Raw genomic sequence first — 25,377 nt, 5'->3', positions numbered from 1 at the left:
ACAAAACTAGGAAACAGCAAGGCTGGGGACAACCCAAGTCTCCCCACTTCAAGCCCTGGGACCTTCCTGTACTGCAAGCCAAGAAGATGGTCAAATAGCCTGTGTCCTCCCCCCACTTGCCTAATGCCCTGCAGATGCAGAGGAAACTATGCTGTCTTCCATTTTCCTACTGAACCATCAGCCCGGCACCCTGTTTTCTCTCCCTTTTCACTCCAAGAACTGATTTTATCACCTTCTCTTCCCATCCTACCTGTCAGCCCTCCATCCCCAAGAATGCCAGTTCTGGAGCTCTGCTGTCTGAGCCACCAGCCACATATGGCTACTGAGCACTGAAATTTGGCAAGTCCACATTGAGATGTACCCTGGATTTCAAAGACTTAGCACAAATAAAAAAGACCGAAAATATCTCTTTAATATTTTTTAATTGATTACGTGTTGAAATGATATTATGGATATTTTGTATAAAATAAAATGCATCATTAAAATTGATTTCACCCATTTCTTTTTACTTTTTAAATGCGGCTGCTAGAAAATTTTAAATCTCATATGCGGCTCACATTACATTTCTATCGGCTGGCGCTGCTCTAGAGATGCACAGACCTCCCTGCAAATTATGGTCACCCCCACCTTCCTACTTGGGTAAACTTGGGCAAGCTAAATAACTTCATTTATAAAATGAAAATCCTACCAACACCTATGTTCTGGAGTAGACAAGAGGAATAAGTAAAACCCTACATTTAAATTGCTTATATCAGAATGAGGTATATAGTGGTCATAAATAAATGTTGGCCATTGCTACTTTCCTTTCTCCTTACCCACACAGGGCTGTGTACAACCAGGCACCGCAACCTTATCTAGGCCCCCACAGCCCCTGCCCGCTATGGGGCGAGCTCTGGGCAGGCTGATATCTCCAATCTCCCTGGAGACAGCTGGTCACATTGCAAGGAGGCTGGGGTGGCCCTCCCCACCTCTACCCCCAAAGAAGAAAGATTTCTCTCAAGAGCAGACTGGGGAGAAACCACCTCTTCCCTTCTGCTGTGAGTGTCTCTGGATGGATGGGAAGGAATGGTGAGCCCCAGGTCAGGGGCTCCCGTTCTGACGTCACCCTGCAGTGCTGTGACCCCGAATGCCTCGTGTTTGCTATTTCCCCATCTCCACTGTGGGTGTGTGTCTCTTCTGTTCAGAAAGCAGGACAAAGAGATGCTGGCTGTCAGAGCGGCAAGTGGAAGCCTCTCCTCGTGTGTGACCTGCATGTGTGAGTGTGTGCAAGTGTGTGAGACTGTGTCTCTGATTATGTGAGATGTGCCTGCTTCTGATCGCCAGCCCAGGAGCTGCGGGTGTGTGGCCGATGTCTCCACGCCTTCCCAGCCCTCACCCCGTCTGCACAAACTGAGAGGGTGGCTTCGAGGATCGAGTTTGAATCCGGACTCTACGCGGCAGCACCAGCATGGCCACGGCCACCTCTGTGACCAGCCTGGCCGATGAGGTCAACTGCCCCATCTGCCAGGGTGCCCTCAGGCAGCCTGTCACCATCGACTGCGGCCACAACTTCTGCAGCGGCTGCCTCACCCGCTACTGCGAGACCCCGGGCCCAGACCCGGAGGAGCCCCCCAGCTGCCCGCTCTGCAAGGAGCCTTTCCGCCCCGGGTGCTTCCGCCCCAACTGGCAGCTGGCCAGCGTGGTGGACAGCATCGAGCGCCTCACGCTGGTGCCCACACAGGGCCCGGGAGAGGAGGACGTCTGCGAGGAGCACAGGGAGAAGATCTACTTCTTCTGCGAGAATGACGAGGCGCAGCTGTGCGTGATCTGCCGCGAGGCCCCCGAGCACAGGGCCCACACGGTGCGCTTCCTGGAGGAGGCGGCTGGCCCCTACCGGGTAGGAAAGGGGGAAACTGGGGGGTCTCCCCAGCAGGTCCTCTGCGGTTGGACTGGACTCAGACAATCAGGCCGGATTTGTGGATAATTCAGGCCAGCCCCAAGCCAGTTTCTCCCTCCCCACTTATACCATTGCCAAGCGGTAGACCCAGGTGTGGGACGTGTGGGAGATGATGTGTTTATGGTTTGTGTTTTCCTGTGTGTTCTATGTTGTTTCCTTGTACTCAGCACATAATAGCACCTTAAGAAATACTTGTTGAATGAATGAGTGAACAAAATGTGCATGTGTGTCTGTGCGATGTATCAGGGAGGTGCGACTGAGGATGCTGGGTTTCTATTTGAGTGTGTATATGTATTTGATTTTGCACGTTTATAAGTGTGTGTGTGGTGTGGGAGTCTGTCTGGGTACATGTGTACTTGGGAGTCTGAGTGCAGCTTTTTGAGTACTAGTGTTTATGAATACATTAGTCAACGTATATGCAGGTTGGGTAAATATAAGTGGTGTAGGATTTTACATCAAATGAGTATGTGCTATTTTTAGCTGTGTTTTGATACTAATGGTTGTCTAAGTGTGTGTGGTGAGAGTTAATTAGTACTTAGTAAGAGTTCTATATGTATTTCTGAAATTTCATATATATGGACATTAATGTGGGTGTATCTTTTTGTTTCAATTATATTCTAGAGCGAATGATTGTTAAAACAATGTATTGATTATTTTTTCATTATCCAAGTTCTACTCTACTGCAGAAGCAAATGCAGATAATTGATTCATTCATAACAGAGTGTTGTTATTTTGATTTATTCCCTTTGGGACATGAGCATAAACTTAGAATAATTTCAAAGAAGGGCGTATCATAGGTTCAGAAGCTCAGGACATATTCCAGATGACACCAAAGGCAAAAGAATTAGGACTTTAACTTGAAAAAAGGAAAGCTCAAGTGGGAAAACCATGATGTCACATGATAAAGAGGAAAGGCTTAATCAAAATTCTTGGAGGGCAAAGTAAGAACAAGATCCAAAGAGCATAAGCTATCAAGGGTGATTAAGGCCCAAGCGCTATCAGCTAAGGGTCTGATTCCTTTCCTTGGGTCATGCAGAGGATGTGCTGAGATGTGACATCCACTGGTCAGCAAGTATATTTGTTAAAGGAGATGACCCCTTTAACAAATAATTTTTTCCATCTATCATAGCATAAAACACATTTTATGTTCCTTCTCCCTAGGAACAAATACAGAAGTGCCTTGATAATCTGAGGAAAGAGAGAGAGGAGATTCAAGGAATCCAGTCAAGAGAGAATAGAAGAATACAAATCCTACTGGTAAGTATCACCCCTTTCCTGGACCTCTCCTCTTCCTCAGGGTCCAAGGTCTCCTGGAAACTGAGACAAGATAGCGCACTGGGCTTTGAAGTCATTCTGAGTTTGAATCCTGACTCTGGCACTGACGAGCCACATGTCCTCAAGCAACTCTCCAACCTCAATTTACTTATCTGTAAAACAGAAATTGAAAATAGTCACTATCTCATGAATCTCTGTAGAGATTGAATGAGATTGTGCCTGTAAAGTAGCTTAGCACTGTGCAGATAGCGTGCACTTCATAAAAGGCAGGTAGGGGGTACACAAGTAGTTCAGTAGCAGAATACTTGCCTGCTATGTGGGAGACCTGGATTCGATTCTCGGCCCATGAACCACACCCACAAAATAGTAATTTTTTCTTAAAGGCAGATAAGGTGTTCCCACCATCTTCCCCTACACCTCCTTCAAGCCCTACCTCTTTTAGAAGTTCCAGCAGATGATGCTGAGACAACATTGGGTTGTCTATCTCCCAGAATGGGATCATAGATAGAAAGGAAACCATGCCACAGTTCCAAGTCTGTTTGGTGACCTGGGAAGAGCTTTGATTTTACCATTGAGCTCTGAAGGATGTGGACCTAGGCAGGACGGGTGACGAGAGTGAAATAAAGAAGAAGAGAAAGGAAGGGGAGAAAGAGAAATAACTTCTTCCTGGGGTCTCCTCCTGCCCCTCAGACTCAGGTGGCCACCAAAAGACAAAAGGTGATATCTGAGTTTGCACATCTGAGCCAGTTCCTGGAGGAACAACAGAGCGTCCTCCTAGCCCAGTTGGAGAGGTTGGATGAGGACATCTTGAAGCACTCGGATGAGTTTAATTTCTTGACCACTGGGGAGATCTGCCGGTTTAGCATTCTTATTGCAGAACTGGAGGAGAAAAATGAGAGATCCGCAAGGAAGCTCCTGACGGTAAGAATTGAAACATGTCTCTACCTGTGCTTTCTCTTGCTCTAACAATGACTTATTACATTTTTACCTTTTCTAAGCTATCTCTCCTTTACCACACGTCTCTGTATCCCAAGTGGAAGAGGGACCACAGGACCAGGACTGAATTCTAAGCCATGCTTCAACAAGACTCATTTTCCTCCTTGGCCTCTATCTCTCCATCCAACCATCCATCAAATAGGGATGTTACTTTTCTTAATAATCCACCAGAGATTTTGTGAGGTTCCAACAATAAAATGGAAATGAATGTAGTACTTTGAAAACTATCAAATACTGTACAAAAAAATATCAGGTGGTATTTCCAGTGTAAACTATTTCCTAGAACCTCAAGGTCACCATCCACTGGTCAGCAAGTGTATCCTGGTGTATTTCACTTCCTTGCACTGTGGGAGAGGTTTGGGGATCTCATCAAGGCATCAGGAAGGCCGCATGGTTTAGGGGCAGCACTCTGGACTGAGAAACCCAAGACCTTGGGATGAGCCTTACCTTTACCTTTAAGCAACAAGTTCTTCAGTTAGGTATGATACTTTTCTTAATGACCTCCCAGAGATGTTGTGAGGCGCCACCATTCTGAGCCTATAAAATAATGGGAGTGGAATCCATGGTCCCTGAAGTCTGGTGAACCCTAAAATTCTATGATTCTATAGACCAGGTGACTTTTTCTGTTCAGGAATAGGACACTGGTCTGGGAATGTGGAATTCTGTCTTTTCTAAGTTGTAAAGAAAGTGATAGAGGTGACAACTGAACCCCTATTTTCTTTCTCTCCCTCTCTGTTTCCTAGGATATCAGAAGCACCCTAATAAGGTAAGTAATATAGTTTCTCTATTCTTTTTACCCATAAAGATATGAGCTGCACCACACACATGCCTAGTTATTGCCATACAAATATGCAACATTCTCACATTGAGGACATAAATTCACATGTAAACCTTCTCATAGCCCAATACATCCTCATGTACAGCCACGGATATACCCCTACCCATAGCATTGCCCTTTAGTGGACAGTGAGATCCCACCCTACAGAGTGTGTGTCTGCCTGTGGGAAGTGGCGCTTCCAACTAGAAGATGGTGGCCGGCTGAGTCTGGGGAAGCATCGCTAAGGAGAATAATTCCCAGACTCCATCATTTCTAGATGTGAAACCAGAAAGTGCCGGAAACCAGAGGCTGTGTCCCCTGAGCTGGGTCAGAGGATTCGGGACTTCCCCCAGCAGGCCCTCCCACTGCAGAGGGAGATGAAGATGTTTCTGGGTAAGAGGTCCCCAGGTCTTCCCAGAGCACAGGGGAGCATGAAGCCCGGGTTTAGATGTGGCCTCATGTTCCACTGCTGAGTGGTTGCATGGCCTTTGGCAAGGTTTGAACACTTTCTGTGCCTGGTTCTCCTTATTTGCAGGTTTTATAATTAAAATATGCCTATTAAGATGATGTAACAATAGAGAGAGATAAATGTGAAGATTTCTGGGAAAAAATAACTGATCTGAAAAATAATTAGATAAACCTTAACAGGCATTAAGTAATATAAAAGATAATGGTTAGCAAAATCTGCCATTCCAATAATTTAAAAACTCCACAGCAGCATTTGTAATATATGGTAAATTTTGATAATGAACATTCGTTATTATTAGCCAGCAACAGTATTTATCTTTATCCTTTGGTAGCTGACTCTACCCCCCCAGCCGCTTTTTTCCTGCACTCTGGTTCTCAGAGTTAGACTGCCTTGTAGGGCCTGTGCCTCCCTTCTTCAGGACAAGAAGTGGTGGCAGGAAGGAGAACGGAGGGTTAGAATGAGAAAGGGTCAGGAATTTACACTCTACCATCCCCTGCCCCCATACTGTGACATCATGTACGATGTCACCTATTTCAAAATAACTCACCCCCAAAAGTTTCACCCTAGAAGAACTATTCCCCATAGAACACTTCCTGTAATTACTACCAGTGGCCTGTTAGTGAAGGGAATTTTACTCTCACCAAAGGCTGGCTGTTCATTATCCCAAAAATTATTTGCAAGCAAGACGAGAAATAAATTAACCCATTTGTCCATCCATTAAGCGGATGTTTCCTTGGCATGTCTAGTGTTCCGGGCACTGTGCAAGGCACTGAGGCCCCAGAGGTGAGCAAAACACATCTGGTCGCTGCCCCCTCAGAGCTCGGGTGGGGTTGGAAATACACATTTCCTGCCCCACCCCAGACCTATTGAATCAGAAACACCTGTGCTTTACCAAGTGCTCCAGGTGATGCTGGGGATGCGCTCAAGCTCAGATCCACTAGTCTGCAGGGTCCCAGCCTCCATCCTTCTCTTTGTCCCGTCATTTCTCTGGGCCTCAGTTTCCCCAGCACTAAAAATAGTCTATGGTTTATGAGACCAATGAAATCTCATCCTGCGTTACTTCTTCTTTTACAGAAAATCTCTCCTTTGAACTGGACTATGAGCCAGGTGAGCACCTACCTCAGGATGGGAAGCAGTGAGGAATCCAGAATCAAAAAGGAGAGGCGACTTTGCAGGGTCCTGCACTGGGCAGTGCGATAGTCATATAAACACACACACACACACATACATGTGTGTGTAGAGAGATGTGCGTGCGTGTGTGCTGTCACCTCTGTAAGGCTCTCAGGAGAACTTGGCAAGAGGACAGGCACGCACCCCCCATGCCGGGTCTGAAGCTCACCTTCTGAATCTGCTTGTCAAGGACATGGAAAGAGTAAACCAGAATGGGAAAAGTTCTATCAGGGAGGGCTTCCTGGATGAGAAGAACTTGGTCTAGTTTTAGAATCTCATTCTTAGAACTTTCGGGAACCACAACGCCCTTTCAGATATGGTTTCACAGATAGGGGGAGGGCAACCCCGGGTGGGGAGGAGAAAGCCATGGACAGAACAGTCCCCATTCAAGGCTGCTGCTCCCACCTGTGGGCCACAGGTCCTGGGGAGTCCCAGGGCTGTGAGAAGGGGTCCTCTAACCCTGAACATATCAGAATTTAGAGTTTCTTTCAATTTATGGATACTAAAAATAACAACATAAAGGGGTCTAAAGAAATTCGTCGGTTAAAAATGGTCCTCAAATGGGCAGTTTTAGAATTACTGAGGGTGAGTGCATAACTTGCAGTCAAGCAGAGAGCCTGGCTAGGGTAAGACTGCATTAATGAATCAGAAGCTTCCCTGGGAGGTAAGCAGTGGGGGAATGGTGACGTTTGGACGACAGGGAGAATGTCTCCAGCCATTGTGAGATGAGGAGGGAGGGGCATGATGTGTCACCAGGTCGGAGGAGGTCAGACCTGACACGCATAGCTCTGGGAGTCAACCAGTTTGAGGTGAGCAGAACCAAAAGCTTTTCAGAAGACTGCATGCAAAGAGGACCATGACATCCAAGCTATCCGTGTTTTCTGGGGCAGGCTCCTCAGGCTTTAACATGCACACGAGTCACCTCGGGTCTGGCTACAAGGCAGATTCTCACTCGGTAGGTCCAGTGTGACACCTGAGACTCTGCATTTCTGGAAGTTTCCAAGCATTGCCCGTGCTGCCGGTCAGCGTGGGCAGTACTCACACTGTTGGTAAGAATAAGACCAAGGAGTGCCAGGAGAGGATTGCTGGCCTTCCTTGGAGGTAATAACATGTCTACTGATACTTATGTTCCTTTTGGTTTCCCCTCAACAGCTCACATCACTCTGGACCCCCAGACATCCCACCCCAAGCTTCTCTTGTCTGAGGACCACCAGCGGGCTCGGTTCTCCTACAAGTGGCAGAGTTCTCCAAACAGCCCCCAGCGTTTTGACAGGGCCACTTGTGTCCTGGCCCACAAAGGCTTCACAAGGGGGCGGCACACATGGGTGGTGAGTGTAGACTTGGCCCACGGGGGCAGCTGTACCGTGGGTGTGGTGAGCGAGGACACACGGCGGAAGGGGGAGCTGCGGCTGAGGCCAGAGGAGGGCGTGTGGGCGCTGAGGCTGGCTTGGGGGTTCGTGTCAGCCCTGGGCTCCTTCCCCACACGGCTGGTCCTGGAGCAGCAGCCCTGGCAGGTGCGGGTGTCTCTGGACTATGAGGTGGGCTGGGTCACCTTTGTCAACGCCACCACCCATGAGCCCATCTATACCTTCACTGCCTCCTTCACTCGGAAGGTCTTCCCCTTCTTTGGGCTCTGGGGCCGAGGGTCCAGTTTCTCCTTGAGCTCCTGAGGGGTGGAGTCAGCCCCTCTAAGTACAAGACTCAAACCAAAGCTAGTAGGTCTTGACCTTTGGCTGTGCCCCTGGGAGACTTGGAAGAGAGATTGCTATTTTAGATGATGTGATGGGGCCAAGACTTTGGCAAGAGATGTGGTAAGTTGATCTCAATCTGCTGGTCAAGCCCCTTCCCCAGTACCCAGTGGCTTTTGAGGGTATCCAGGGACATGGGCTGCCACCAGCCCTCCTCACCACCATCCCTACAAGCAAATAAGTAGTTTTTAAGCATAGAGGAAATCGTATCAATCTGGAGCCAGAAGGCCTGAATTCCAGAGACAGCCTTATCACCAATCAACTGTGTGATCTTAAGCAAGACACCTCACCTCTCTTCATCTGGATTTCTTCCCAGAATACTGGGATTCATTTATTTATACCTTCAGAAAGCATTCATTGTGTGCCAACTATGCACCAAGCAGTATGGTCACCACTGGTGATTTGAAAAAACTAAGAACTGTCCTGTCTCTGAAGGATCCCATGGACAGAGGCAGAAACAAGAAGGAAATTAGAGCAGTATGTGGGGTATGTGAGAGGGGTCTGACCTGAGACACTGGATCTTCTCCATTGCCCTTAAGAGAACAGAGCCCCGTTATCTTCAAATGTGCTGCCACCCAGCTCTTGGCACCTCTCTCCTCTTGGTGGGTCACTTCTGACTGAGATAAAGATGAAGGGCTTTGTGGGGAGGGTGTAGGGGAGGCCTGCCCATAAACCATAATCCAAGGACTGGTGTTCATGTGTAATTTATGCCCCTTCTACCTCCATGTAGGTCCACACACATTTCCTGGGGAAAAATCCAACTCCTGATATGTTGATCACTATCGGAACCCAAGGAAAGACATGGTAGAAAGGAATGAGTCACAAATAGGTCAGCCATGGAAGCAGAAATAGCATCATCTACACATTTGTGCTAGGTTTAAAGTATCCCAGGTGGAGGCAGGGGGATGCATTGGATGACCTGTGACCTCTAGCTCAAAGAGTTCAGACAGTTCTGGAACTAGGCAGGAGATGACATCTAAGGGACAAGGGGGAAGAAGAGGGACAACTAAGAATCTGGAGATCAGTTGATCTAGAATGGAGAGTTCTGGGAGAAACAGGCTGCCAGATGGAATTTGGGGGAAATGGCTGTGGCCACATGTACTGGGAAGAAGCTGGATATTGGTGATTTCCAGGAATCCTCCTGCCTGGTGCTGATGCTGGGACAGGTTCAGGCACTAATGCTTCAATACCTGGATTTTGGAAAATGATATCAATTGTCCCAAGGTGGAATTTTAAATTGTACCCATAATAAAAGTATTGTCTTAATTACAGTTGAGTGAATACATTTTATTTTTTAGTGCTTGATGACATTTTAAAATTCTGCTTAAATATATTCTTCACTGACAAACGTTTAACATTATCTGTTACTCTGCTTAGATATAAACTAAAACATTCTATCTCTACACTGTGTCCCCTGGGAAGAGGTGAGCCAGTCTGGGTGCAACCTCAAAGGAAGAGAGCACAGCAAAGCCTGCTGAGACCAAGGCTTAGAATTCATCTGAGAAGTTATTGTTTATGCTCAGTTTGACAGCAGAAAATGTGGAGATCAGGAGCCAGGGATTGGCTGGGAGGTAGACTGAACTGCTTTCCCAGGGAGTGTTCAGTATTTCATATAAAATATTGTATATTCCAAAAGAATAGATACATGTACAAATTTCTAGTAAATGAGAAAACATATTCCAAGCCCCAAAGTGGGATTCTACCAAAAAGTGGATTGCATTTTTCTTGTCATTTCATTGATTTAGCTGAATCTTTAAAAATGATTATTACCCCTAAGATAAATGTGTATGAAGTTTCCAGGCTGCTGGAAGACTTTAGGGTCTACACGATCCAGGAGCTACCTAGTCCTCATTCTGCAGATTCAAAAACCTGAATTCTTTTCCATCCCCATCATCATCACCAGGATCATTTTAATAGTTATGTGCTGTGTGCTTATCAGATGCCTTATGTCATGTGATCTTGGCAACTCTATGAAGTAGATGCCACAAGCATCCTTATTTTAAAGTCGAGAAGCTGAGGCCTTGTGAGTTTGAGTTATCTGCTCAGCCAAGATCATAAGTCAGGATTATGATCTATGTGCGACTCACACTTCTTCAAGGGGTTGCGCTGTCTTATTCAGAAAATGGGTCTGGTGAATATTTTTAAATGCCCATTAATGCCTTGGATTCAGAAAGATAATTTATATTTTTTTACACTGAGAAATAAAACAGCTAGTGCGTGAAAGTACTCATGTTGACCTAACAGTACTAGGATAATTTTCCTTGATGTTTACTTGCTCCTTGGAGTGTGGAGCCAGAGCATCAGAAGTGGATAGACCCCAAAACACAATGACTTCAAGAGAAGGCAGCTCGAGGACCCTCCCTGCCCTGTTTGCCAGACAGCCTGGATTCTTGGTTTTATGACCAGCCTGGAAGCTCCGATCTCCTTTTCCAAGACTTCCAAGGAGTATTGTGTGTTTGTTAATACCCACAAGTCTCACCTGCCTGTTCCCACAGCTTACACTGTCACAGCACTTTCTATTTCCAAGAACAGAGACCCACTCCAGTTAGTTCAAATAATGGGGAAGTTTATTATAGAACAGATATGGATATAAGGAAAATGGGATTTTTCTACCATTCAGCCAAGCCTTGTAGGAAGCTATGGTGAGAGCAGGGTGGGGGATACAGACAGGTCCCATAGGAAGAACTGGAGATACACAAAATGCTAAGAATAAAAAGCCAGACCCTTTAGTAAATGTTTTATATATTAACACATTAATCCTTACAACACCCCAATGATGAGATAGATACTACTATTTACATCTCCATTTTATACAAAGAGGAACTGGACAGGTGGAGATGGAGCAATTGGCCCAAAATCAGAAGATAATATGCTCACGATCATTATACAATACAGCCTTTGCATGGGCAAGAACTAGCAGGAAGGGGACTTGAGGTCCAAGAATGTTTTAGAGACTGAATGATCCTATCCACTCAGCAACACGGGTTATGGATATCTCCTCTGGTCCACTGCCATGAGGGCAGCCCTGATTCCTTCTGCTTTTCTCCCAATCGATGAAAGAAGTGGTCATCCTAAATCCATTTGGAATTTCCAGGAGAATTTGACTATTTCAATTAATTATCATTATCCCTCTTTGATAAGGTCTTTCCTGGCTGACCACCTGGTTGTCCCTTCTGCCCAACCCATGGTTAGGCTGCCTTGGCCAATGCCCACCCCTGGTCCAGGCACCCGTGGCCACCTCAAAAGAGGGCTGTGGGTCTAACAGGCCCCTGCACTAAAACTGACTTCCCTCCAGTAGAGAGAGACACACTTTGAGCTCATCAGTCTCTTCCTACTCCTGGTAGGTTACTCTGGACAAGTCCTCAGTGTGACAGTAACCATGCAGGATGCAGGAATCGTTGGCTGCCTCCTCCAGAAGTGTGGATTCTTAGCCTAACATCTTGTTCTTAGATTTGAGATCTCATTTATCTCTGAGACCTGCAGCTTCCTGCCTATTAACTACAGGCTTCTTTTTCTGAATATCTACACCAAACTCTTTTCTTCTCCATCCCCTTCCCTCCCACCTCCCAGAGCTCAGTCCATCCTGCCCAAGCATCCAGACTGGATTTTCCTTAAATACCACTTTGTCCCTTTCTTCCTGACTCAAAACATTTGATGGCTTCCCCTGTCCTAGAGTGGCTCTCATCTTATCTTCCTGTCTTCCCCATTCCTGAACATTCCAGACTAACCAAGTCAGGCTCCTCATACTTATTACAAACAGGCTGCAGCTTACTCCTATGTGGTCATCCTGACCTGAAATGCTCTCACCTTTCTTACCTGTCCAATCCCACCTCCACTGGGAAGCCTTCCTGGAATTCCCAGCCTCCCTTGTCTCTCCTCTGAATTCCCACAGTGCTTAGCATGTGTGCCACTCAATTTTACCCAGTCACACTATTACTATCCCATATGTATTTGTCCTGGCTCTGCAGCTAGATAACCCTAAGCTTCTGGATGGAGAGGTGAGATAAAAATATAGAATTAACATATTCAAATGTTGACAATTTGTTAGGCATGACAGCAGACACTTAGCATATATAATAACATTAAATTCTTACAACTCTAGGCCATAAGTACTGTTATCCCCATTTTAAAGAAGGGCAATACTGAGGTCTAGATAGACTAAACAACCCGCTCAGGATCACAGAAGCCTTAGGTAGCAGAAATGGAGCTTGAACTTGTCTGACTCCTGCAGTTTTATTCTTTGCCCCATAGTAACTTGTAGCCATGTTTTCTTCTTTATGCCCCTCAGAGACTAGGAAAGTATAGAGGACTATATTAGCAAGGACTCAAGAAATATTAGTTAAATTGCTATGCATGAATCAACTTCCTTCCTCAAATATCAAGAAGATTCATGCATCCATTTAATAAATTTTATTGGGCACCTACTATGAACCAGACATTGTTCTAGACATTGGGGGCCAAAGATAGGGTACAGTCCCTGCTCATCCAAGAAATGTGACATATGCATAAATAATTTAAATACAATTGTTTTAATTATCCATTGCTGTGTAAAAATTACCACAAATTTTCAGCAGCTTGAAACAAAACACATGACTGTCTCAGTTTCTGTGGATAGGAAGTCTGGGCCTGACTTAGCCGAGTCCTCCCCTTGGGTGCAAACAAGACGTTTGCTGGTCAGAGTTCCCACCTGGAGGCTCAACTAGGAAAGCATCCACATCCATGCTCACTTGGGTAATTGGCACAAGTCATTTCCTCATGGCCGCAAGATTGTGGACCATGTTTCTTGTTGACTGGAGGTTACTCTCAGTTCCTAGAGGCTGCCTGCAGGAGTTTGCCCGCATGGTCACTTACTTCATTAAGCCAGTGAGAAGTCTCAGAGTGAGACTGTTAGCGAGAAGGAGTCTAATATAATGCAGCACAATCACTGGAGTGACAGCTCATCATCTTTGCCCTTTAATGCAACCTAATCAAAGGAATGACTTTCCATGACCTCTAACATAGTCTACTAGCTAGAAACAATACATGGGTCCTTTCCACACTAAGGAGAAGAGGTTATACAAGTGTATGAACACCAGGATGACAGGATCATGGGGCCACCCTGGAGCCTGTCCACCATCACAGTAAGAAATTACCAGTGGCAAGGTGCAGGCAACAGGTGCTAGTGTAGCTCAGGAGAAATATTTTTCCTGATATCCAGGCTCGCGTGCTGAGTTGGCATCACCGCTGTGAGCTTGTGCCATCCATAGACCTGAGGGCTCATATTTTAATATGAAATTGTGAGAGATGTTTGCTACCAACAGTTGACAGACAAACAGACATCTGAAAAATGGTCCTGGAGATCAGGGATCCTAACCTCTGCAGTGGGAACCACAAACATGAAACTAGTTCTGAAGGAGTCTGTGGCCATTGTCAAAGTATCAGAAGGTCAGACATTAGGCCACAGCAGTGAGGATGAGGGATGTGGACTTGCTCAGATGACAGATGGATATGCACTGGGTAGACCAAAGGGGGTCTGGGCAATTTGGAGAAGCAGAGAAAAGGAGGCTGAGGTGAGGCTGAGATGAGAGCTGAACATATCAGAGCTGCTGAGGATGACTGAAAAAGTGATTCACAGAATTCTTCTCTAACTCAGGATGAATGGCTTGTAATTTGTGTGGATCACTCCTAGAAATAAAGAAATCCTTCAGTACAGTCATTGATTCTTCCACTGGCCACACAACATGAAGATAAAAAAGTTAACTGAGCCTTGGAGTTCCTTGACCTTGATAAGACAGAGGTGCATGTCTACATCTGTGTGTGTGTTTGCATGTGTTTGCACATGTGAGAAGGGAGAAGGGATCTTACCTGTTCAGTAAGTCACTGGCATCCTAGGAGAGAAAGAGAGTGAAATTCACATTTCATTTTCAGGTTGCAGTCACCTCCAAATTCCCACCCAACCCACCCTTGGAAGCCATCCCGGGTGTCCCTGAAGAACCCCACTCTGCTGTAGGAGTATTGTGTGGTCTTGGACAAGCCACCCACTATTCATCAAAAAGGAGAAGCCTCTTCCTCCTCCACCTCCCAGTGGAGTGTCACAGGCAGGCTACTCTGTGGGGGAGAATCTGGGCCTTTGGGAGGTACTTCAGAGTATGCACCTTCAGCATGTTGGCATCCAGTTCCTTGGCCATCCTCTCCATGTCAGTGATCAGGAGCTTGCGCTGAGTAATTGCTCTGAAGATGTCAAGGATTCTTGCCATCTCTGGTGGCACATCCTCCAGCTGGTCCAGCGGCTGCTGAGGGAGGGCCTCCTGCTTCCCCCTGGCTTGGTACTGGCTCTCCAGCTCAGCTACCAACCTGTGGCTCCAAAAGTCTACCTGAAAGTATAGAGGAAGGGCCCCCTCCTAGTGTTTGCAGTGTCTGCATGCTCTAAATGAGAACGCTGACTCCTCAGTCCCCTTCCCCACATGGTGTTGCCTCTGCATGTCACAGGTATTGCAGTAATAGTGTGTTCCTCATACATGCAGAACACCTTCCCCTTCACACCTCACGTTCTTGCAAACATCTATAAATACTACGTCTCACCATAGTGAGAACACACACACTATACTCAGTTATATGCTCTCACTGGAGACTTTTAGTCCCCTTTAAGTCATAGGTAAGGAGAGCACCCCACACAAGTGAGCAAGAGAAATAGAAAGGTGGACTGTCAGAGATGGAGACTTATGTCTTCAGCAATTTTCAACTGATGAGAAACCTTTCTCTTTTCATTGTCATTGTGAGCCAGGTAGAACAGGATTTGTTTCATTTAACATCTTTTATCACATGAAGATCAGAGGACTTAATTTGTCCAAGAACACCTAGAAAATTCTTAGGCTGAGCCCAGAACCCAGGTCTTCTGCCTCTTTGACATTTTCCACCACATTAGTCTGCTCCAGGAACAGTGAGACAGCCAAAATGCGAAGGAAGGACCCTTGAAGGAACATGATGGTAGTCTTTCCCAGGAACCGAGAAACCCACCTGTATATCCTGCAACTTCTCCGGCAGCTTCTCCTCTTCCTGAGCCTTGAGCCGCTGAAGTTCCCTGAGATCTTTTCTGAGCTTCCTGCTCCTGCGGTTAAGTCGTTCCTGGAGACAGACACACTTTGTTAGGCTGACAATTACTGGAAGGAACTCAGTGAAACACGATGCGGCTCCTGATCCAAGCAAGAGGCTAAAGTCTAATTCTGCCTAAAAGTAGGCAGCCCTCGAAGCATGATGCTTCCATTAAGGAGCATGAGGATTTATTTAATGGATAATGATGGGAACAAATCAATCAGTAATTAAAAAAACTTTACATACACACAAAGCTTTAACTACACAAAATGACAGATAGTAACATGACCATTTCTAGTTGACTTCAAGGTACTTTTCTTCCAACATCTAAATACATAGGCTGAGATTCTAAATATATTAACAAATGAAGCCAGAGTGGAGAGAACTGACTTAAAAGGAGATGAAAAGCCTCTGGTACTGCTCTTCCCTGGCCCTGGTAGGAATGGACACGAAAAGTCCTTCATTAGATGCAAATCCATAATTTAGGTAAGCATGTACTCTCTCTCTAAATTTTAAAACAGTATCTGGATGAGTCATGTTTTCCTGAAGCTAAGGATATAATGAATTATTTCAGTTTGTAAGTAATTTGCTTCTAGGTTTTTGGTAAACTATGAGGGAAACAAAAATAAAGCTGGTACTGATGTCAACACAGACCTTTAGTGAATCAAAGTAAAAGGAGGGGAAGGAGTCAATAAAATATTCCAGAAACATTCTTCTTGCAATCTTTTGTTTGATTAGTTATAAAATGTGCTTGCCTAGCAAACTCACTGCTCTCCCCCTCTCTATGTGGGACATGACTCCTAGGGGTGAAAATCTCCCTGGCAACGTGGGACAGAAATCCTAGAATGAGCTGGGACTCAGCATCAAGGGATTGAGAAAACCTTCTTGACTGAAAGGGGTAAGAGAGAAATAAGACAAAATATACTGTCAGTGGTTGAGAGACTTCAAACAGAGTCGAGAGGTTATCCTAAAGGTTATTCTTATGCATTATATAGATACCCCTTTTCAGTTAATGGTCTGTTTGAGTGGCTATGGGAAGTACCTGAAACTGTAGAGCTGTTCTCCAGTAGCCTAGTTTCTTGAAGATGATTGTATAAAGATATAATGTTTACAATGTGTGTTTTACAATGTGAAAATCTTGTGTCTGATGTTCCCGTTATCTAGGGTATGGACAGACGAGTAAAAAATATGAATTAAAAAAATAAATAATAGGAGGAATAAAGTTTAAAATATGTTGGGTTGATGGAAATACTAGTGTCAATGAGAGGGAGGGATAAGGGGTATGGTATGTATGAGTTTTTTTTTTTTTCTGGAGTGATGCAAATGTTTTAAAAAATGATCATGTTATGAATATACTACTATGTGATGATACTGTGAGCCATTGATTGTACACCATGTATGAAATGTTTGTGTGTTAGGAATATTTGTGTTTGTATGTTGTTTTGTCAATAAAATTGTTTTTTAAATGTGCTTGCCTATTTCATAAAAAGTCATACAAAGCCGTAGTAATAAAAATAGTATGGTACTGGTGCCAGAACAAACAGAATATGAAAGAGAAGAAAGAGCTCAAGGGCAAACCCATGTTTATAATGGAATTTAAAAGAAAAGGTAGTCCAAAAGTCAGTGGAGAAAGAACAGAATCTGTAAAAGATGGTGCTGAGAAGACTGATTTACAACGATCAAAAAAATAAAACCAGATCCCTATCTGGAACCATATGTGAAGACAGATTTCAGATGGATTGAAGACCTAAGCATGAAAGATAAAGCTATGAAGTCAACAGAAAATAATGTTAGAGAATAAATTTGTGACCTAGGGGTAGGGAAAGATATCTTAAACAACCCCCTAAAGGCATAAACCACAGAGGAATTGTTTAATTTGATTACATCAAGACAACTATTTCTGTTCAATGATAACACTGTGGACCAAATTAACAGAGAAATGATAGGTTGAGAAATATCTTCAGTGTCTAAAATCAATAAGAGGCTTATACGTACAATATAAAAAGGAAAACCTACAAATCAACAAGGGGAAGACAGAAATCCAACAGAAATATATGCAAAGAATATGAAGATTCAATTCAGAGAAAAAGGAATACCCTCATTAGAGATTAAAGAAATGAAAAGTAACACAACATTGAAATATTATCTGATAACCATTCAACTTGCAAAAATCTGGATAATGCTCAGTCTGGAGGGGAACTTGTGGGGATATAAGAACCCTAAAGTATATTGGTAAGATGTCACTGGCATAGCTTTTCTAGGTCTAGCACCATAAATGTGTTTTCCTAAGTGATCTAGATAACTCCTCTCTTAGGTTCTAAGAGGCACTGCATAATCCAGCACTGTGTGTGGCAGCAAAGGCTCGAGTCATCTCAGATCCACTAGTGGGCAAGTGGATATGTAATATGTGGCACATCCCCATTAATGCAACACAATGCAGCTGTCAGAAACAATGGACTATATGACACAAATATGGTGCAAAGTGGAGAATGAGGCTTATAATATAAGATCTTTTGTAAATTAGATATACAAATACACGGTACAACAGCATATGTTGTACCAAACCATCTACAAACAAAAATACAATGAACCCTTCCTACCTGAGGTCAAACATTAGACAAAATGTTTGAGATTTTGATAGTGGTGGCTGTTGTTCTTGGCAATTATGGAGGATGCTTTTGACTTGGGGTGTTTTCCCTTACTCCCTCTCATAAACTTGTAAAATGTATTGTCTCCAAAAGAGAAGATTCCGACTTGAGATTTACAGGTAGAGGCCGGGAGTTAGAGAAGATGACTTCAAAAATGCTTTCTGGCCCTGAGATTCAGGTCAAAGCACTGAGTGAGAGATCAACAAAGGCATTTAGGCAAAGAAAAACCATAAGTACATGGGCCCTCAGGTGGTTCAATGGTAGAATGCTTGCCTGCCATGCAGGAGAGCTGGCCTGGGCTCGATTCCCAGACCCCCAAATAATAACAAACAAACAAAAAAAGCTCAACTAGGCAGAAGAGACAATGAAGTCACTCTGGCTGGGCTGGGAATTGTTTGTGTGAGTTCAGGTCTCCCAAAGCTCAGACAGACAAACAAAAAGCCTTCGCCTTATTAGGTTTCAATCTACTAACTTCTCTCTCTCTGCTCTTGAATTTCCCAAAGCAGTAGTCTGTTTATCATCCTCTTCCCCTCACCTCCCCCTCACTCCTGAGCCTCTGGCTTTTCTCCTCACTCTTTTGAAATCTCTTTCTCCAAAACATCAATGACATGAAATCTGGTGCCACCTTCTTCTCAGGTCTCCTCTTCTTTGAGGTCCTTTTCCCCTCAGGCCCCTCACCCCCCACATCCTGCTACCTTGACCTTGCACCTCCCACTGCTGTGCCTTTGCATCTTCATTTTTCCAGTACATGGAAGCCTTCTCAAGGTTGTTTCCTTAACCCCCTTTTAGTTTCAAACTATGTCCTCAGCTTTCCACTCTGGTGGCTTCAGATTTTATCATAATTCCCAAAATCAGTTCTTTTTCCTAGCAGCCAATCCTGCATTTCCAACTGAGAGCTAAATATCTCCTATGGCCCTGCTGGCAGCTCATAATCAATCTGGAAACATGAAACCTACAACCCACTTCCCCACTCTTTACTGTAACCTACTCCTCTTGATCTCCATATTTCTGTCATCGGACCTACCATTCTGCCTGTCATCCAGAGTGAATTCTTGGTACTTCATCTTCTATTTTTCATTTCTTCTCTTCAAGACGGCTCTTTCATTAAGTGCAGTAGGCCCTAACTCCTAGCCCAACATCCAAAGCTGCTTGCGACCTCACTCTAATTTACATTTCCAGTGTTCTCTCTCCCTTTCCCGGCATGCCCTCACACTAGTCAAACCAGGCTGCCCCCTGTTTCCTGAGCACACTCCACACAGCCATACATTCTCAATATTCTTTTACTTCCCTCTGCCAAGAGCAATCTCTAGCTGTTTCTGCCTGTCAAAATCTTCTGCTGTAGTTTCAATTCTAATAAAGAGTTCACAGTCAACTACAGACACTGTGTAAATGAAAACAGAAAGCAAAGATAATAGCAACAAAGATAAATGCAATGGAATGAAGGAAGATAATGCAGATGTATCATTTATAACATTCAAATGAATAGGATAAAGTTCTCTGCTTTTAAAACATTCATTTATTCATCCATTTTTTTTCCCTGAAATAATATTTAGTAGGGGCACATCTTGTGAATAGTGTGAATTTAATTCTTTAATAGAATTAAAAAGCAAAATCCTCTAATCCTTTATATGACAAATCTATTCCTTAAGGGGGAAATTGAAATATAGAGAATAGTCCAAGACCTGTCCTGTCTTAATGAATATCTAAAAGCTTGTGATCCGGTCGGATATCAGATAAAATGTGATTTTACAGTAAAAAATTTTTTTAAAACAGGCATTAAGTAATGATAAAAGGTAAGAACCTACCAATATTGAAATTCATACTCAAACAGCTTACTAAAAAAAAAAATGTAGAAAAGATGGAGCCAAATAGACGGGTGGTTGCACAGCATTTAGGATGCACTAAATGCCACTGAATTGTTCACTATAAAGTGGCTAATTTTATGTTGTAAGAATTTCACCCAATAAAAGAATGTTAATAATTTTAACAAATAATTAAAAAATAAAAGAAAAAGTAGTTAACAAAAAGATACCTCGCCCTGATACAGTCATACACACACACAAATTACCAACTTTGAAAAAGCATGCTCCTTACAGAACAAAAGGGGTAAACAGAGTTTTTGAGTTTAGGAAACAAAGAGTCCTAAAAAAGAAAAGAATGAAATGCCATCTATATTTTATGAAGAAAAAATGGTGTTGATCACTAAATCTGACAAGATCCACATGATTAAGCATCTTGAAAATGTCAGGAAATTAACTTAAATTTATACAAGTACATATATAAGCTCAGCAAAAATTGTCATTTCAATCCATAAGAACCAATTACCAAACAACCAACCTTATAATTTAGATAACTACACTCAACAGAGTCAGGGCCACGAGGTTTAAAGACAACTTAAGATCAGGTTCAGTAGTATTTGCAAAGTCCCACTGGGGGACTGGGGAGAGAGGAAGAAATATTCATCTTCCCCATTTGGAGAATTCCTGATGTTCTCACAAACAGTGGGGGCAACCAAGTCAATAGGTTGAACCCTCAGTCTTGGGGTTTGCCTCTGTGAAACGTTTCCTGTAAAGGATAGGCTGAGCCCACTTATAATTATGCCAAGAGTCACTTCCAGATAATCTCTTTTGTTGTTCAGATGTGGCCTCTCTCTCTAAGCCAGCTCAGTAGGTGAACCCACTGCCCTTCCTCCTGGATTCCCAGGGATATAAATCTTCATGGCAATGTGGGACAGATATCCCAGGATGAACCAGGACCTGGCATCAAGGAATTGAGAAAGTCTTCTTGACCAAAAGGGGGAAGAGAGAAATGAGACAAAATAAAGTTTCAGTGGCTGAGAGATTTTAAACAGAGTCAAGATGTTGTCCTGGAGATTATTCTTATGCATTATATAGATATCCCTTTTTAGTTTATGGTGTAATGGAGTGGCTGGAGGGAAGTGCCTGAAACTGGTGAAACTGTGTTGCAGTACCCTTGATTCGTGAAGATGATTATATAATGATATAGCTTTTACAGTGCGACTGTGTGATTGTGAAAACCTTGTATCTAATGCTTCTTTTATCCAGGGTATGGACAGATGAGTTAAAAAAAAAAAAAAGGATAATAAATAAATAAATAATGGGGGGGTAGGGGTAAAATAAATTGGGTAGATGGAAATACTAGTAGTCAATGAGAGGGAGGGTAAGGGGTACAGTATGTATGAGGTTTTTTTTTCTTATTTCTTTTTCTGTAGCGATGCAAATCTTCTAAAAATGATCATAGTGATACAACCCAGCAATACCATTGCTAGGTATCTACTCAAAGGACTTAAGGGCAAAGACACAAACGGACATTTGCACACCAATGTTTATAGCAGCGTTATTTACAATTGCAAAGAGATGGAAACAGCCAAAATGTCCATCAACAGACGAGTGGCTAAACAAACTGTGGTATATACATACGATGAATATTATGCAGCTTTAAGACAGAATAAACTTATGAAGCATGTAATAACATGGATGGACCTAGAGAATATTATGCTGAGTGAGTCTAGCCAAAAACTAAAGGACAAATACTGTATGGTCCCACTGATGTGAACCGACATTCGACAACAAACTTGGACTATGTCATTGGTAACAGAGACCAGCAGGAGTTAGAAACAGGGTAAGATAATGGGTGATTGGAGCTGAAGGGATACGACTGCGCAACAGGACTAGATACAAAAACTCAAAAATGGACAGCACAATAATACCTAATTGTAATGTAATTATATTAAAACACTGAATGAAGCTGCATCTGAGCTATAGTTTTTTTTTGTTTGTCTGTTTGTTTGTTTGTTTGCGTCTTTTGTTTTTTTCTTTCTTTTTCCTTTTCTTTTTTCTATTATTATTATTTTAATTTTTTTCTCTATATTAACATTCTATATCTTTTTCTGTTGTTTTGCTAGTTCTTTTCCTAAATCGATGCAAATGTACTAAGAAATGCTGATTATGCATCTATGTGATGATGTTAAGAATTACTGATTGCATATGTAGAATGGAATGATTTCTAAATGTTGGGTTAATTTCTTTTTTCTTTAATTAATAAAAAAAATGATCATAGTGATGAATACACAACTATGTGATGATACTGTGAGCCACTGACTGTACACCATGTATGGACTGTATGTGTGTGAAGATTTGCTGATAAAAAAATTTTTTAAAAAAAGATCTGGCTCAGAAACACAAAGAAAATGTTTAGTGATATATCCTGCTATTGGTTGAGACGAGTACACAAGCTCCCAAAAAATCATGATTCTTAAGGGAATCCACAAATATAATGAAATGCCAATTAAAACCTCAAGGAATTCTCTATAAAACTTAGAATTGCATAGGAACATTCCTCTGAAAGAACAGTTGACAAGACCATCAGGTTATAAAAAATTACTAAATGATGAAGATGCTGCTAAATTTTAAAATAAAATATAAAGCAACATATATCAAAATTATATAACAGTAATTTTCAAATAGAAAATCATCGGACTAGAGAGTTAAAACTTCAAATATTATAAGAATCTAATTTATGTCAAACCAGAAACAACACATAGATGTTAAAAGACTACTGTTATAGAAATGTTTGGGAGACCTGACACTAGAGTGTAAAAAAATTAATGTGGGATCATCCTTCATAAATTTTATACATTAAATTCCAGGAGTTATAAATTATTAATAATTTTAAAATAAAATTGAACAACATAATCTTAATAGACAAATTGTTTATTATCTAGGACATGGAGATTATATTTTTAAAAAGAAAAGAATGGATTTAAATACAAATTTCTAAATTTTTACCTCAAAATGCAATTAAAAAGAAAATAAGAGGATAAGAAAAATGTTACGTTTCACATAATCAATGTACCTTACAATCCAAAAGATAAAATAATTTGATGCAATCATGTAGAATGTATGCCCTGTATTCCCTTGGATTTCAAAATCATTTCATTCTGATGGATCATGGTGTTTGGTGCTGGGAATGCTACCCTAGCCTCTGTTTGGAGATCCACACTTGATATCCAGCTGCGCATCTGCACTCCTATTTAGATGTGTCTCAACTTGGACCCAATTTGTTCTAAATGAAACTCTTGATGTTACAGTCCAAACTGTTCTCTCCAGTCCTTATCTTTCACATTATCCATGCTGCTTCTTAAACCAGAAACTCATGAAATCATCTTTGATTCCTCTCATGCCCTCACACCACTTCCAGTCTATCAGTAAATCCTGTCAATTCAAACTCTAATTATAAATTGTTCAAAAGAATCCCAGACTTTTCCAGACTTGGGGCTTCTGCATGTACTTCCCTTCCCCTAGTCTTTCGTTAGACAGCTTCTCTTCTCCTAGGTCTCCTCCAAGAAGCTCTCATCGACCACACACATCTGACCGAGGTTGTCCATTACTCCCATCTCACATCCCTCTTCTCTTTCCAGCTCATAAAAAAGCTTGTAGTTTCTCTGATTTCTTACTTAACTGTCTCCCTTAGTAAACTGCAAACTCCCTGGCAGCAGGGAAGGCTTCAGTCTCACTCATCATTGTATTCTTAGCATGTATTACATTTCCAACACATAGTAGAAACTTACTTTCTTAAATGAAGAAATATTGTCGTTAATTTTTTGTTTTAGGTTTCCTGTCATAATTTAAAGGTGGCAATGAGTACAAGGATTATAGTCAATCACCTTTGTATTCCCTACAACACCTAGCACAATATCCTACACAAAGTATAGACTTAAATAATTCATTGAATGAGTGAATGTATTTTCCATCTCAGACCTGGGAACCAATGTGGTTCCTTAAGAATCTCTTGGCTCATCAGTAGGTGAGAAACTCCTCCCTTCTTTCCTGTACACTACCTCTATAGGGAATGACATTAGACCCAAAGAGAACTTTGCTTCTTCAAGTTCTGAGTTGCCTGTCTTTTCATAGTCACCTCAATCTGGATTCTCCAGTCTCTCATCTGTACAATGTGTGCTCATAAAGTCAAGTACCTAGAAGACTTTGAAAATCCTTACTTTATTATGGGATGGAGAACCAAGGTAAAAATATGTCAACTTTTCATTCAGCCAAATATCAACTGGATGGGTACAAATAATTCTAAAGTTAACTGGCAAAATAAACATATGAATATTCATGAACATTCTGAAAATAAGAGTTCTAAGACCTACCTGACATAAAAACATATTGCAAAGCTACAGTGTTTAAAACGGTTTGGTATACAGGCAGGAATAAACAGAAGAATAGAGGAGACTCGATCATCAAAAAAATATGCAAGAATATACGCATATATGGCACATTATGAATGTGGCATTCCAAATCAGTGGGGGAAAGCATGGATTATTCAATAAACTATGTGAGGAAAAACTGACCAGCCACTTAGAAAAAGCAGAGTTCGATTCTCCCCTTACCACTTCAGCAAAATATATATCAGATATATATATACATATATTGGGTAAAGGTTTGATATCCCTTATACATTAGGAAATTATGCAGCTCAACTACAAAAGAACAAACAACTCAATTATAAAATGGACAGAGGATATAATAGACACTGTTCTGCAAAGCAAATACAGCAAATACAGCTAAAAAGCACATGAACCGCTATTTATCTTCATCGGCTATAAGGGCAGTGCAAATGAAGATGGCAATGTGATACCACCTCATACCTATAAAAGTGGCTGCTACTAAACAAACAGGAAACTATAAATGTTGAAGAGGATGTGGAGAAATTTTTCACTGTTGATAAGAATGTATAATGGTTCAGCTGCTGTGGAAGTCAGTTTGGCGATTCCTCAGAAAACTAAATATTTAAGTTGTTCTATGATCCAGTAATACCAATGCTCGGTATACCCAGAAGAGTTCAGGGTAGTGACACGAACAGAAACTTTCACACAGCAGCACTATTCACAATTGCCAAGAGATGGAAACCATTCTGTTGCCTATCAACAGACGAGTGGATAAAGAAAATGTGGTATATACATACGATGGAATATCATGCAGCATTTAAACAAAATGATATCCTGAACCATATGACAATATGGATGAACCTTGAGGACATAATGCTGAGTGAAATAAGTCAGACACAAAAGGAGAGATACTGTATGATTTTGTTATTATAACTGATAAAGCCTCCAGTGTTTTGGAGTAGCTAGAAGAAAAAATCTGAAATGAGGGAGCAGTAGCCTATGACAAACTCTGGGACCTGTTCTGTAGCTGCTTGTTGAAGTGTGCTTTGAAAATTAT

The 25,377-nt window shown here is 42.4% G+C and overlaps 2 protein-coding genes across 3 annotated transcripts in view; one reads left to right on the top strand and one right to left on the bottom strand.

The window, feature by feature from the left end:
* Window positions 1-990: 990 nt before the first annotated feature.
* Window positions 991-9,649, top strand: TRIM10 (tripartite motif containing 10). Its single transcript, XM_077161179.1, has 7 exons — window positions 991-1,876; window positions 3,098-3,193; window positions 3,902-4,132; window positions 4,951-4,973; window positions 5,302-5,417; window positions 6,568-6,600; window positions 7,816-9,649. Exons 1-7 carry the CDS (start codon window positions 1,448-1,450, stop codon window positions 8,331-8,333), a joined length of 1,446 nt encoding a protein of 481 aa, XP_077017294.1. The 5' UTR covers window positions 991-1,447; the 3' UTR covers window positions 8,334-9,649.
* A 1,327-nt stretch (window positions 9,650-10,976) lies between these two features.
* Window positions 10,977-25,377, bottom strand: part of TRIM40 (tripartite motif containing 40) — a 28,988-nt gene continuing 14,587 nt past the window's right edge. For both annotated transcript variants that reach the window (XM_077161182.1, XM_077161183.1), the window contains 4 exons: window positions 15,408-15,515; window positions 14,546-14,764; window positions 14,256-14,278; window positions 10,977-14,075 (listed from right to left, as the gene is read on the bottom strand). In XM_077161182.1, coding sequence (XP_077017297.1) covers window positions 13,988-14,075; window positions 14,256-14,278; window positions 14,546-14,764; window positions 15,408-15,515 — 438 coding nt within the window. In that variant the 3' untranslated portion in view covers window positions 10,977-13,987. The remainder of the gene's footprint in view (window positions 14,076-14,255; window positions 14,279-14,545; window positions 14,765-15,407; window positions 15,516-25,377) is intronic.

Source organism: Tamandua tetradactyla, chromosome 5 (genome assembly GCF_023851605.1).
Source record: "Tamandua tetradactyla isolate mTamTet1 chromosome 5, mTamTet1.pri, whole genome shotgun sequence".
Lineage (NCBI taxonomy): Eukaryota > Metazoa > Chordata > Mammalia > Pilosa > Myrmecophagidae > Tamandua > Tamandua tetradactyla.
The sequence above is the reverse complement of the archived record's forward strand: the minus strand, read 5'-3'. Positions and strand labels throughout refer to the sequence as shown.